The sequence below is a fragment of the Narcine bancroftii genome, chromosome 4 (assembly GCF_036971445.1).
Source record: "Narcine bancroftii isolate sNarBan1 chromosome 4, sNarBan1.hap1, whole genome shotgun sequence".
Lineage (NCBI taxonomy): Eukaryota > Metazoa > Chordata > Chondrichthyes > Torpediniformes > Narcinidae > Narcine > Narcine bancroftii.
In genome coordinates this window covers 107,826,670-107,840,624 of record NC_091472.1, presented here as the reverse complement: position 1 = coordinate 107,840,624, position 13,955 = coordinate 107,826,670, and the positions used below count along the sequence as shown (strand labels likewise).

At 36.5% G+C, this 13,955-nt stretch overlaps 1 protein-coding gene across 8 annotated transcripts in view; it reads right to left on the bottom strand.

Annotated features, from left to right (window-relative positions):
• kiz (kizuna centrosomal protein) overlaps positions 1–13,955 on the bottom strand; it is a 233,821-nt gene that overhangs the window by 92,283 nt on the left and 127,583 nt on the right. For all 8 annotated transcript variants that reach the window (XM_069932381.1, XM_069932382.1, XM_069932384.1 and 5 more), the window contains 2 exons: positions 7,180–7,314; positions 2,984–3,148 (listed from right to left, as the gene is read on the bottom strand). In XM_069932381.1, coding sequence (XP_069788482.1) covers positions 2,984–3,148; positions 7,180–7,314 — 300 coding nt within the window. The remainder of the gene's footprint in view (positions 1–2,983; positions 3,149–7,179; positions 7,315–13,955) is intronic.

Here is a 13,955-nt window from a genome sequence, read left to right as displayed (position 1 = left end):
AGATGGAATGTGAGTTTAGGGGGACAGTTTGAAAATCACTGCTTTAGAGCAATGGATCAGAGGTCAATTTATAGGACCATAAAAGCAGCAGAGAGTATCACTGGGATATCCCTCCCCTGATCGATGTAATTTACTGGGATTGTTGTTTACAGAGAGCTCATAAATCAATGAAGACCCTTACCAGCCCACTCTTAGCATCCTCCAGCTACTCCCCTCAGAGCCAGAACCATCAAGCTGAAGAACACCTTCTTCCCATGGGGAGTGAGACTGCTAAACTGCAAAAATCAACTCTCCTATTTATTAATAATATTTATTTTAAATATATGTGCAGATGTACTGTACCTGCCTGAATGTGTGTTATATCTGTATGTGTGTTTGCACTGCTTTGCATTGTAGGCTGAAGAACACTCATTGGGTTGCACTGGTACAATCAGATGATAAATAAACTTGAACTTCCTTTCAAACAGCTCTAAATTTCCCACACTCCCTTTCCATTCACTGGAGTCCTAATTCCTATGCTCCCTTTAAAGTTACAGTACTAGGTTAATTGGAAAATGCATTATACATGTATTATCCTCTAAATAAAGAGAATTAAAAGTGTATGTTGATGTATTAATGGAGAGACATCTAATAACCCAGAAAAGTTCCAGGTATGCCAGATAATCAGAGTTTTACCACATGGAGTAAAGTCCCAGATAAGTCAGTTAAATGTCCGATGTAAAAATTAAGAAATGGAAAGAGGAGTGCCTGGTCCACCATTCAATATCTTTTACTCAGTCTCACTTTCCTGAATTAATCTCCATCCCATTCCCCAAATTTCTCTCCATTAATAGCAAATAATTTTACACAGCCTCAGGTGGAGGACTCAAACAATTTAATAACTTGTCAACCAAGAAATTTCCTCTTATTTCCATCCTGAATGGCCAATCCCTTATTTTGAAACTGCAATCCTGAGTTCTTCATGCCTCTGCTTTGAGACCTATCATCCCATCATCTACCATATACCATCATCAATCTTCTGAATTGTTTTGAACATTTCATAGAGATCGCAATTTAATTCTAAACTTTACAGAGTACTGGTCCAGTCTGCATAATCTCTCCTCATACAATAAACCTGTCATCCCAGCATTCAATCAGATGAACCTTTGATGTACTCCCTTTATCACAGGTATATCTTTTTTTTAGGACGAGAGACCAGCTCTAGCCATGCTAGCTTCTTGCTGCTACCTTTGGGTAGAAGTTACAGAAGCCTGAAGTCTGGCACCTCTAGATCCAAGAACAGTTATTTTTCCCTAACGTCAATAACCAGAATACTACTTCAAGACCACAGAAGATCGTCTGCGCAACTGACAAAGCACAACTGGCCAATTGTGAATATTTATTTTTTTTTAACCTCTTTTTTTAAAAATAACTTTCTCTTCTTATGAAGCTGCAGTAGTATTTTCATGCATCCTTATATTTGGTACATGGTATCTCCACTCATATCCTCTTGGAGTACAGGATAATGTTCTGTTTGGATTTCTAATTGGTTGATATACTTGCACGTTGAATTTCAATGATTCAGTCAACTCCCAATTCTATTAAAAATTATCCCTCACTAAGTTCAACTTTGTGGAGTTAGAAATAAATGAAGTGAATTGCATAATGTGCAACAACATGGTGCATTCAGACCTCTAAAGGCTAGCTGAAATTTTTCAAATAATACTGACAGTCAAATTCAAAAGTGTGAGCAGTCATGGTAAATCTTCCAAAGTGATTAAGAAACTAGCTAAAAGGTGAAAACAATAGGCATTTCTTGAAAGGTTTTTGATAGTAGTAGAGTACTGAATGGGATACTTCAGCTGATGGCAGTTTGCACTTGTAGAAGTGGCTAAGAATGTAATTTTTATTCTCTGTTTCAGAGGTAACAAAGAAACAGGACCTTATCATGCAGTTTGGTCTTGTGAAAAAGTGGGAAAACTCTGGGAAGACTTGAATATATTATTGGGACAAATTATGAAGATACATATGCAAAAGATTCCAAAATATCTTTGCTTGGTGATTTATATAACACTGATACTAAATTGAAGTTGGACAAATATCAATGAAAATTTTTGAGTGTAGCAATAGTGGTGGCACGGAAATATATGGCAGTAACATGGAAGTCAGATAATTTTATAAGGTTGGATAGATGGCATAGAGAAATTCAAAACTGTAGACGATTGGAAAAGATTACTTATAATTTAAGGAATCAACCTGAGAATTTTATATGATTTGAAACCATCTATGGATTTCATCAGTAAGAGTCCATCCACATCGTCCATAACACCCAGTCCTTCCAATTAATAAGTACATGATAGAATAATACATTAGGAGTAAGTGAATAATAAATAAATTCAGGAGTTTCTTTTTTTTCTCTTTTTCCTTTTATTTTGGGGGAGGGGATAAAAATTATATATATCATTTTGTATTGTTTTTATTACATTGAATTGTTATATTATGAAAAATTATATGTATATGCAAATATACATGCAAATGAAAAATAAAATTTAAAAAAAATGTTATTTTTATTCGATGAGGTGCTGAATGGAAAACTTACATTATTAGTTGCAGCATTAAAAGTTAATTTAATAAATGATGAAGTAAAACTGAAGCAAGCAAATTTTAAATGCAATGAAAATGTGTTGTTTAAAGAAATTGATATAAAACAAAAATCTGAGCTGAAGAGAATCACAAAAGATTCTGGAATGTTGAATTGCTGGAGGAACTCAACTGAGTCAGGCAACAGCATGGGTAGAAATGGTCAAAATTTTGGGTCAGGACCCTTTATCACATCTAAGGTAAAAACAGCGTGATTTTACATTAAGTATATGAAGGAGGAAAGAATGGCGAGGTGCTAAGAGGTAATAGGGTATTTGATAGAAAGTGGAAGAGCCGATTTGCTCGAGATGATCCAATAGATCAGACTTTTTAAAAAATCTTTAGACAACTGAAAGATTTTTACCTATTATTAATTTTGTCAACTGCTTCCCAGTCATTGTTCAAAATCTCATCAGAAAAAAGACAGCCATTTGAAGTACTCCTTGACAATTCTTTGAGCTGGTGAAGAACAACTGCTCCATAGGTATCCAAATGTTCTTTGTTCAAACTGCCTTTTCTGTTACATATCCTGTAAAATAAGTTTCACATTCAATTTGACATTGAAAAATCAGAAATTTAACCAACAAAATTGATGAATGGCAAATAGATATTGCAGCAAATTATAATTATAATTATAATTCTCAGAAAAAAATGTTAATCAATTATTGTTTTCCAAAAGTCAAATCATCCAACATACAAAATCTAGATAGATTTTAGGGGAAAATTTTAATTTAATAAATTAATATTTACCATTAAAATGCTTTTGACAGTGGTAAAATGAGAGTAAGATTGTGTAGATAATCTTGTTAGAAGTGGCCAAATGGAAAACAGCATGACAAAAGTAGACATGTAGAAATGCACAAAAAGGTATTTTACAAAATGGAGAATAGTCACATACTATGATACAAAATGAAGAACCAACAAGATATTGTAGGACTTGACCATATTTCATTTCTGTGGTCTCATTGATCAAACTGACTAATTGAGGTTCTGATTATCAATACTGAGGTCATTCAAGCTGGACACACAATGTAACTGAATACCTGGGCAATTTTCTGGCTCTAAGGCAGTAAATGGAGTGTCTGGTCAGCATCATGAGATAACCCAGAGTTGTCTATCATCTGTTCAAATGGTGAAATACCTGGTTGGATATGCATGCACGATATCAATTGTAAATATTATCGGTTTGTAATAAACTATGAAGAATCAGAAAAAGGCTTAATAATCCATCTTCTTTATTCTGTGGAGAGCTTGCCTGAGATTGCCAGCATGTCTCATTTCACTGATGGTAAACATTTGTTGTTTGAAAGAGGCCTGTGCTTGTACAATCCTTCAAATACTCGCTTCCCCAAACAACATATTATTTCTAATATTAACTAATATCAAGCTAAAATAAGAAAATTGTTTTTTGACAAAATGTTGTAGCATTTCCTGTGAATTAAAGAAAATGTTGGACATCTCGGCAGACACAAGGAAATAGTATAATAGAACATTCTGCCCAGTAGTCAAAGTAAAACAGCTCATCCAAAGCAATCCTGAAGAAGTGTTCAGACCTGAAACGTTGCCTGCCTTTTACTTCTTGTGAATGCTGTGTGACCTGTTGAGTTTGCCAGCAGATTTTTGTACTGCACTAGACCCCAGCATCTGAGGATTTTCTTGTTTACTTCTAAACTTATCCAAAGACTTTCTGTCTCAAAATTCCTAATTATAATTTTAATTTCCAAATAACAAGGACACACCTGAAGTGGCAGAGTCCTTGATTAAATATGCACACCATGAAGGCCAACAAATAAAAAATTACATTGCCCAAAGATTCTACTCATGGAGGTCAAACATTTTTTTTTGGCTGTTCAAATGTCCTCAATGGTTGTAAATCCAGACCATGCACCAGGTCTTTGACTTGTGACCGTTTCCAACCTTTCCTCATGCAAATTTAGCTTTCCTGCCTCAAAGAATCAAATTCTAGACCAAGGTGGCCAAACTTGCTTAACATAAGAACCACATACAATAAAATTTCAGATGTTTGAAAAAAATATTCCATACACATTTTTAGCCTTACATGCATATTTTAAATTTTAGACATATAGCACAGTAACAGGCCATTTTGGCCCATGTGTCTGGGCCATCCAAATTACACCCCATTAGCCTACACCCCAAGTATATTTCAAACGGTGGGAGGAAATTGTGGCCCCTGGAGAAATTCCATGTGAACACTGGGAGAACGTACAAACTCCTTACAGTGCAGGTTCAACCCCCAGTCCAGTCCCAATCGCTGGCGCTGTAAAGGCATTGCACTAAACACTTGGTCAACCGAGCTGCCCAGAGGGCAACCATGCTGCCCATATAATTTAATATAAATATTAAGAAATGCATGTATGCAATTGTATTTATTTAGTTTTTAAACTGCTAATTTGTATTAGTTTCAATAATCAAAATGTATACACATACATACCAAATATTTTCAAATCCTCAGATTTTCTGTGGAAATTACTGCCCAAGGAAGTATTAGAGGGTGTCTCATTAAGATACAGTAAGTTAGATTTTTGCATCGTAGGGGAATTAAGAATGGGGGGGGGAGGGGGTGGAGGGTTAAGGCCGAGCTGGGTCCATGGCCAGATCAGCTGTGATCTTACTGAATGTGGGAGCAGGCTCCACAGGCCAGATGAACGACTCCTGTTCCTGTTATTAATGTGTTCTCTGCAGATAACTGTACTATTGCAGTATCCACAGCCAAGTGCATGCTGCAGTATGCTACCCAATGCAAAGCTGCCTCCTGTGGCAGGGCAAGGCTAGGAGAACCATAGCACTGCTCCTCCTTGTTCCACTCTCTGCTCTCTTCCCTGTCACTGGTGGGTTGGGAGGAGTGGCTGCTGGGATATGGAGCAGTATAATATCTGCACTGCCTGGTGCTGACACTCCATCCAGTGGGAAAGGGTTTGCCTGTGGCCATTGACAGGATCTTCACTGCTGATGCCAGCTCCATCCTGGCTTGGCACCTGGATGAGGTCTTCATTGGGTACCCCCTCCAGCCTCTCCTCCCCATCTCCATCATCTTGCTTCACCCCAGCCAGAGTGCCAGCAAAGACACCCCACCTCTGCAGCAGACCATTTCATCGGAGCTCTCCTGGCCCAACATCAGCTTCCCGACCTCTGAGGCAGCTCCCAACAGAGGGACCTCAGCTTTGTCCGACCTTCCTATCGCATACCCAACATTGGCAGTGCTCTGTTGTTTTATGGCTTAACCCAAGTGAGGAGAACCTGACACTAGCAAGCACTGCTCCTTTGCAAGGGCCATTCTTCCAGTGCCCACTCCCTTTTCCCTCTCCTTGACACACAGCCCAGGCTGTGACCATCCTGGGACCCCCCTGAATTGGCTGCAGGGATTCAGAGTGTCCCAGGGTGGCTTTGGGAGCACAGGCATCTTCTCTAGCCAACATTTTTCCGCGATCTGCACATCACATGTCAGAGTCACATGTGGCTCACAAGCCGTGGCTTGGCTACCACTGTTCTTGAGGCACTCCCTTAAGTCAGAATGTGGACACTGGCTGAATTTCTTGGTTTCATTGTCTGACTTTCTACCTCTAACTTCTTCCACTGGATCATCGAAATAATAAACCAATCTCAGATGAGAAAGACAGACAAACAGGCACAGAGAGAAATTTGTTGTAAACATATAACATCCTGAGGGCTCTTGATATGGTAGATGTGGAGAAAAGTTTCCTCCTGGGAGAATCTACAATGTATAGTCATTGTTCAAAGGGTAAGGATCTCCCATTTCAGAGAGCAGAGATTTTTCTTGTCTCCCCTTTGTGAGTCTTTGTAGCTCTCTTTGTCAAAAGGTCATGGAAGTAAAGTCTTTGAATTTTGAGGCAGAGATAGATAGGTTTGTGATAAGGGGGTAAACAGTTACAGGAATATGAAGTTAAAGGTGCAGTCAAGATCAGCTATTATTGAATGCAGGTGTAGACTCAAGAGCTGCTCCTGCTTCTAATCTGTATGTTTGTGTGCATGTCTGTTGTATCATTATTGTAATGTTAATAGTTCTTTCACCATCAGAATGTACAGAAGCAACCAGAGCAAAGGGGGTTTAACTGTTAAAGTAGCTTTATTAAACAAATATTTATATTAATATTAATAAGTGTTTTGTTTTGTTCACTTTGGGTTTTAGCTTGGTTTTCTGCACAACTTGAAAACTAGAATCGTTAACATGTGTTCAGCTTCTCTGTGATATGCTTTTAACATTTCTTTCATGAAAAGTGTAGATTTGCTTATAAATGGAATTTATAAAGTGCATTCTTGAGTGTGTCACAAAAATAATTATGTATGTCCAATTATTTTTTTCACTTCTACATGATGTATTTTAATTTCCTCAACTACAGTATTAACAAAACATTTGCAGCTGTTCTGCTGTCACACCTGTGTATGAAATGCAAGAACTTTAAAACTGGTGCTTTTCTATTCCTGGGTTAAAGTTTAAATATTGTATATTTTATACAAGCAAAACAATTCTGGCACTAAAATGGAGAATGAAATGATTATTTGTAGCAGATCCATAATCACCTTGTAATTTCCTTCAATGTTTCATTATTTATTGCAGCAGTCTGATACAGCTCTGAACAGGTAGTCTTTGTACTACCGAGAGCATCTTCAATACAGTGAAGTAAGTGACAAAATCCTTCGAACGAAAGGCACCCTCTGCAGAAAAAAAAGAATCATGTTCATAATTAGATTTATTTATTATTTAAACTAAACACTGATGTATGGTTGCAGAAGGTAAATGCCATCATAAAATATAGTAATGAATCTACCTTAAATCTACCTTGAAGGATAATTGCATTTTTGTTAATATGCACAGAGGACATCACTTTCACTTATAGATCAGAGGTACGTTATAAGAGAAAAGTCAATGCTTTATTAACAGTTGTTTATGTTAAACTATATGAATAGTAATTTAAAGATTAAAAAAAAGACAATGGCAAATTAAAATTTCAGTGTCTATATTTCCTCATTTTTATTCTTATTTTTTTAATCACTCATTTATTTCAAAACACAGAGAGGCAAATCAACTTCTCCTTCACCTCTGCTACTGTTGGTTTGAGACTGGCTTCCAGAAGAATCTTCCACTTTCCCTTTTAGCATATTGTTGTACATCTTCCTTCAACTATTCATCCATGCTTTGAAGATAACCATACAAGAAATTTCTAAGGGGATATCTGAGGGAAAGGCATCCCAGAAAAATATTCTAGCCACAAAACAAATCTAGCATTTCTGAAGTTGAATACAGGTAGTCCTCAACTTACAACCTACATGAGTTACATCCACCCGCACAAAAAAACAATTAAAAAAAATATTGTACATATGCTGAGATTGTTCATTAAAGACTCATTTGTTGATTTATTTTGAAAAATTGCTTTTATACCTCATTAAGACATGCAAATTTGAATTACAGCCAATCTAAATTATGACCAATCCTTCAGTCCCAATTACGATCGTAAATTGAGGATTCCGTGTAAAGGATAAACTAAATATTTTTCAAATGATTGAATTTGCCCTTAATCACCACATTTTTTTTGTATTTCCTGTCATTCTTAACGCAGTGAACAATATCAAAACTTAAACATTATAGGTTTATAGCACAGAAGAAAGCCATTCAGTCCATCATGACCATGTGAGGTAGCAGAAGGTAGGACCCCTCATCATATTTCCATGTCATTATCTAGAGCTCCCTTTTTTCTTTTTAAAATGTCCATCTATATTTTGGCTTCATCATTTCTTGACAGAATATTTTATGTTTAAAAAGAAAATCTTCCTACGTTTTCTCTTGATTCCAAGAAAAATAAATATTTTTCTTTCTAAATCTTAAATTATAATAGTTATTCACCTGCAACATCTGCACAATTAAATAATGAATATATTTTTTTTTAATTAAGTATTTTCCTTCTTCAGAAATGCTTCCAATATGTTCGAATGTCTTACTCTGAATTAATTTTATACTTTTAGTATTCCTGCAGTTTTAAAAAGTACCATAAAGAGAATCACAATTTTTATTTCAAAAAACAGGGCACTCTTTACATTTTAACACATTTCTGTTTTCTTTGTTAGTCCATTCAGAAGCAAAAAAGAGAACAATTGCAGATTATTTAAAATGAAAACTTATGATTCAAAACACAAATGCCCTTTGAATCTCTAAAAGCACATTTGATATCCAAAATACACTCTTATCTAACTTTACCAACAACAAATGATTGAAAGCTGAATACAAGCAACTTTATTTTTTTTTAAAAGGCTGGGTTTCAGGTGTCATCTACAAAAAATATATTTTAAGTGATAATGGAGCTAAATTCTGCGTGCCCATAGAGGACTGGATATTTTTATACCACATCTGGTGGTAGCAAAATGTGAATATGAACTATTTGTCCACATTCATGAGGTCAAAATCTCATAGATGCAGAATAAGAATTACTTTCCTGCAACTAAATTACATCTTTCTCACTCAAATATTCAGCCAACAATAATAAATGGATTCATTTTAGCACCAAATAAAGCTTAGTGGAGCTATGAATAATGAAGATATACCACTGTTATGATTTTTATAGAACGCTGATTCGATTGTATTGCTTAGAATAATATGGAAATTAAATATACTTAATGGATTGCTGCCAAGTACTAGATGTGTGTTCCTAAAATGCATTGCATTTATATCACCTATGGAGTCAAACATAGTACATTTGGGATATTAACAAATCCAACAGTTACAGATATTTCTTTTAAATTTAAAATGCATTATAAATCAGGTAGTTTAATATTTAGCAAAGAATTGATTGTAGTTATATAATATGCTAATTGACACTTATATTTCTTTCTCTTGCACCTTTGTTAACTTCAGAACCAATCTGTGATTTACATTTCGACAAATAGCACAGTAACAGGCCCTTCAGGCCTAAGAAGCCGTGCCACCCAAATATCTCAATTTAACTTCAACCACTGTATGTTTTAAAGGGAGGGAGGAAACGGAGCACCTGGAGGAAACCCAGGCTGACATATGGAGAAATTATAAACTCCTTACAGATAGCACTTGAACTGAACCTGAGTTGCTAGCATTTTCTGTCAAAAATAATGCTGCTGTCTTTTATCAGTCTTCCATTCCCCCTTTCCCCCGCACCCAATCACAAATGTTTCTGGAAATTGAGAGCTATAAGAAACTCACACAAAAAATGAGGCTGAGGGAAGATCAGCCAGGATAATATTGAATGGCGGAGCAAGCTTATGAGCCAAAGAGGCCCACTCTTGATCCTATTTTCTAATGATCCATCCCACCACAAATGCTTATCCAAAAATTCTCTCTCCATCTTTTTTGGCTATAAAAATGGCCTTAGTCCTGCTGACCTCCATTACTTGCACTGTTCTGTGTTTATCTCCATTAGCCACTCTTGCTGCTGGTATTCACTTTCCATACCAAGGTGTCCCTTCCCTTGAGTTTTTTGTGTACAAACACCCACTGGAATTTCTCTCTAGAGTTTACAGAACTGTCAATCAAAGCAAGAGGTCCAGCAGATGAGAGTAGGGTGTTGCCAATGGTCATCGAAGTATCAGTGCTGACAACAATGTGCGAATACACTGACTGCCTGCATTAAGTACATGAAAGCCTATCATTTGTCACATTATTTTAAAAAATAAATTTTAAAATGTGCTTTCCAAATTTATCACCTGACCATTTATCATACACGAAAGATACATGAAAAAAATCATAAGTACTTGAGAGACATTTTTCTGTGTAAAGTTCTCAAGAGTACAAGTACTTATGAAATATACAAACTGCATCCAGCATTCATTATTCTTCTTACTCAGGTTGATTAGAAAAGATTGCTGCATTATGTTATACACCGTTTTTAAAATCTTGCCTAATCTCATAATAATATGTGTTCCCACTGCATTTATTTTTAAACATATTAAAATAAAAGTCTGTATTTTTTTTAAAAAATGACTATACATGATTTATTACCTTACTATCTTAAATTATCCTCATTTCTCATATTTCACATACCATTTTGTTCATTCGTCTTAAAAGGCACATAATTTCCACCCCACTGTCATGGTAAGATCTGGGTGGTCCACACTGGATACAATTGTGTGTAACAAATGAAACAGCAGCATGAAAACAGAATGGCAACAAGCAGGTGGGGGGGGGGGGGGTGGGGGGAGTGGAGGGAAAAGAAACCAATAAAAGAAAAACAGAATTTATGACAATCTGTAATGGGCTGCGGGTTAGAGGTCAGGAAACAAGGGATCCCTCTCTTCATCAGGTTGCTTCCTGGTAACATCCTGATTAAGCTGACAGCTTGAATTATATCTGTTACATTCTGCAGTAGACAATCCATCTGTGCTAAGTCCTCTTCAATGCTGCTGAAGAAGCTTGGGCAAAAGCTTGGTCTTTCTTCCTTTACCATGGGCCTCAAAGCAGTCATCTCTTTTCTATACTCTTTATTTGTCAGTGCTCTTCAAAGAGACCTTTAACAAACTGAATGTGTTGTGTGCATCAAGCCTGCAGTATTGTTAGTCTCTCAAATACAGCTAGGACTATACTATACCCCTGTTCTGTCTCTGTCTGTTGCTCTCTCTCTCTCTCACACACACACACACACACACACACACACACACACACACACACACACACTCTCTCTCTCTCTCTCTCTCTCTCTCTCTCCCTTTCTCCCTCTCTCTCAGATTTAGTTTAATTGTTGGATTGTCATCAAATTATTTCTGGTCCTTGGCATCAAGCCTAACCCTGGCTCTGTTACACAAAAAAACATGCTGGAGATTGAACCTTTCAAGTGATATATTTAGATTCTGTTGCCATGGTGCACTCAGATCTGAAGCCCTACAAATCCATTTGACAGACTACAATGAAGCAGCTTGAAGCAAGTAATTGTGAGGAAAATGGAGAACATTAGGGCTGTTTTAATTTTACTTTTACAATCATTGATATTTAACTAAAGATACATAGCTTATCATTAACAAAAGATTGGAAGTGACATTGTCAATTATCATATATCTTGATGTGGAACATCGATATATTTTGTGAAGCTAAATTTCCTTCTCAAAACAAGATTTCAATGAACTGCTTGGTTATGTAGATTAACTGTGGAATCTCATATTTTATATGTCATGTTAAAGAATAGTAATATAATGATCAATCAGACTTAAGTAATTCAAGAAAGGCTTCACTAGTATTTGAGAAAATTTCAAACCTGTGAATGATCTTTATACCAGATAATTTCATCTCTGGATTTGTCTTTTTTTTTATTAACGTGCACGCTTTACATATACATCATTATTATTTAAAACAGCAGCAAAACACTCAAGATTATATATATATATATATATATATATATATATATATGTACAGTATATATACATATACATATTACCCCCTCCATAAATCTTCGTCCGCGAAGCCAAGCCAAAGAAAGATATACATGTACCAAATTTAGAAGTCATTTGACTTGGTTTCACAATTACATGTTAAACCTTTGTGCACTTCAAACTTTTAGACACGTTTCAAGTCAGCATTTCAATTCATTCACAACTAGCAGTGCTATAATGGAATGGGTGAGAAGGGCAATTTGTGTGAAGCCATACAAGGAAACAAAATTTCCACAAGTTGGGGGTTGGATGAGAGCTAAGAGAAAAGATAGCAGGTGAGTACATTTCAAGCATTTACATGTTCTCTTTCTCTCAAGGTGACACAGCTTCCTGTTATTATAAACCCTGTGGAATACAATCTGATACACTGGCATGTGTATCAGTTCCAAGTCAAAGTCAATATTCCCAAACCTGGACGACACAATTCTGATCAACTTGCCTTTACCAGGCTCTTGAAATTCACAACAAAATGAACTACCAAATGAATTATTTGCATTTTGTCTGACCAAGCAATATGCTGAATTTTGTTAGGGCATGAAAATGTAACTCTTTCTGTATTCTGTGCTGATTCTCTGCAGCTTGAGAATGTTTGCTTTGACACATTCATTACCTGAAAGTCAGTCTGGTTGAGAAACTTGGATTCTAGTCAGATAGTTTGCTCTTCTGATACTATAAACTACAGTAGGTAAATTGCCTTCTGCTGCTAACAGGCCACAGACAGAGGATGGATTGGAAGAAGTCCAATTCTCAAACTTAAACAGGACTGTGCAATGAGGGAAAACATCTACCTTCTTCCCAAACTTGACTGCCATTCACCTGGGAGATCTTCTGTGACAGATTATGTTATATTTTATATTAAGCATAGATATGCTTTTGGAAGATAGATTGTGGGGTTTTAGATAGGTCACAAACAGATACAAACACTTCAAAACAGATCTCATTTTAAAATGCAAGAGTTATGCATAAGGTGGTGCCTATGTCTGTAAAGACAATAGATTCTTGTGCTGAAGATTTTCACAATGAGGTGCAAATGGAAGGGCCCATCTCAGGAAACTGATAAAATCTCTCAATGAACTGATTTTGGAAATCAGCAAGTTATTCTGGTGGAGTGTGCTGTTTTAGGAAGCACGTGGTTTTGGAAGCAGAGAGAGTCAAACAGGTTTTTACTCTGAGTGTGACACTGATAGACTGCTGGCTTTCTGCAATGGCTTTTGGAAGCTTGTTTAAAACCCTATTTTGAAGATGGGTTGTGAGTTCAGCCTGTTCAAAGCCCTTGTGGTCCATACAAAAGGAGATGGCTGGCTGTATAATGTTTTGCCTGAGATTAGGGAAACAGAAAAAGAACTCTGTGCTGACCTGAAAGAAAGAGGTTATCATCTGGAAAATCCTGATGGGGCAAGTTTCTTCGGCAAGACACTGAAGTGTCTTAAAGTGATCAGAAGAAATCAGTATGTGTGTGTACAACGAGCAACAAATCTCTCTCTGAAAACCGACAAGAACCTTCCTGAGTGGTAACCATTTACCTTTCAAGCACCAAAGCCTAGTGAACTCAGTAAATGTTAAATTCTGTGCACAGTATAAGAATTGCCTGATACCAGTGAACTTGAAGGAGTGAGAAGTGAGATTGGACTGTGAATCAAAAAACTTTTCTCAACTTGCACACATGTGCACTTAGAATTAGAAGGGGTTGTTAAGTTAATAGTAATAAGTTCCAGGCCAAACATTTTGGCCTGGAAGTCAGCCTGAAGAAAACTGAGGTCCTCCATCAGCCAGCCCCCCCACATCTCCATTGGGCACACAAAACTCAAAACGATCAACCAGTTTACCTATCTCAGCTGCACCATTTCATTGGATGCAAGGATCAACAACGAGATAGACAACATATTCGCCAAGGCAAATAACGCCTTTGGAAG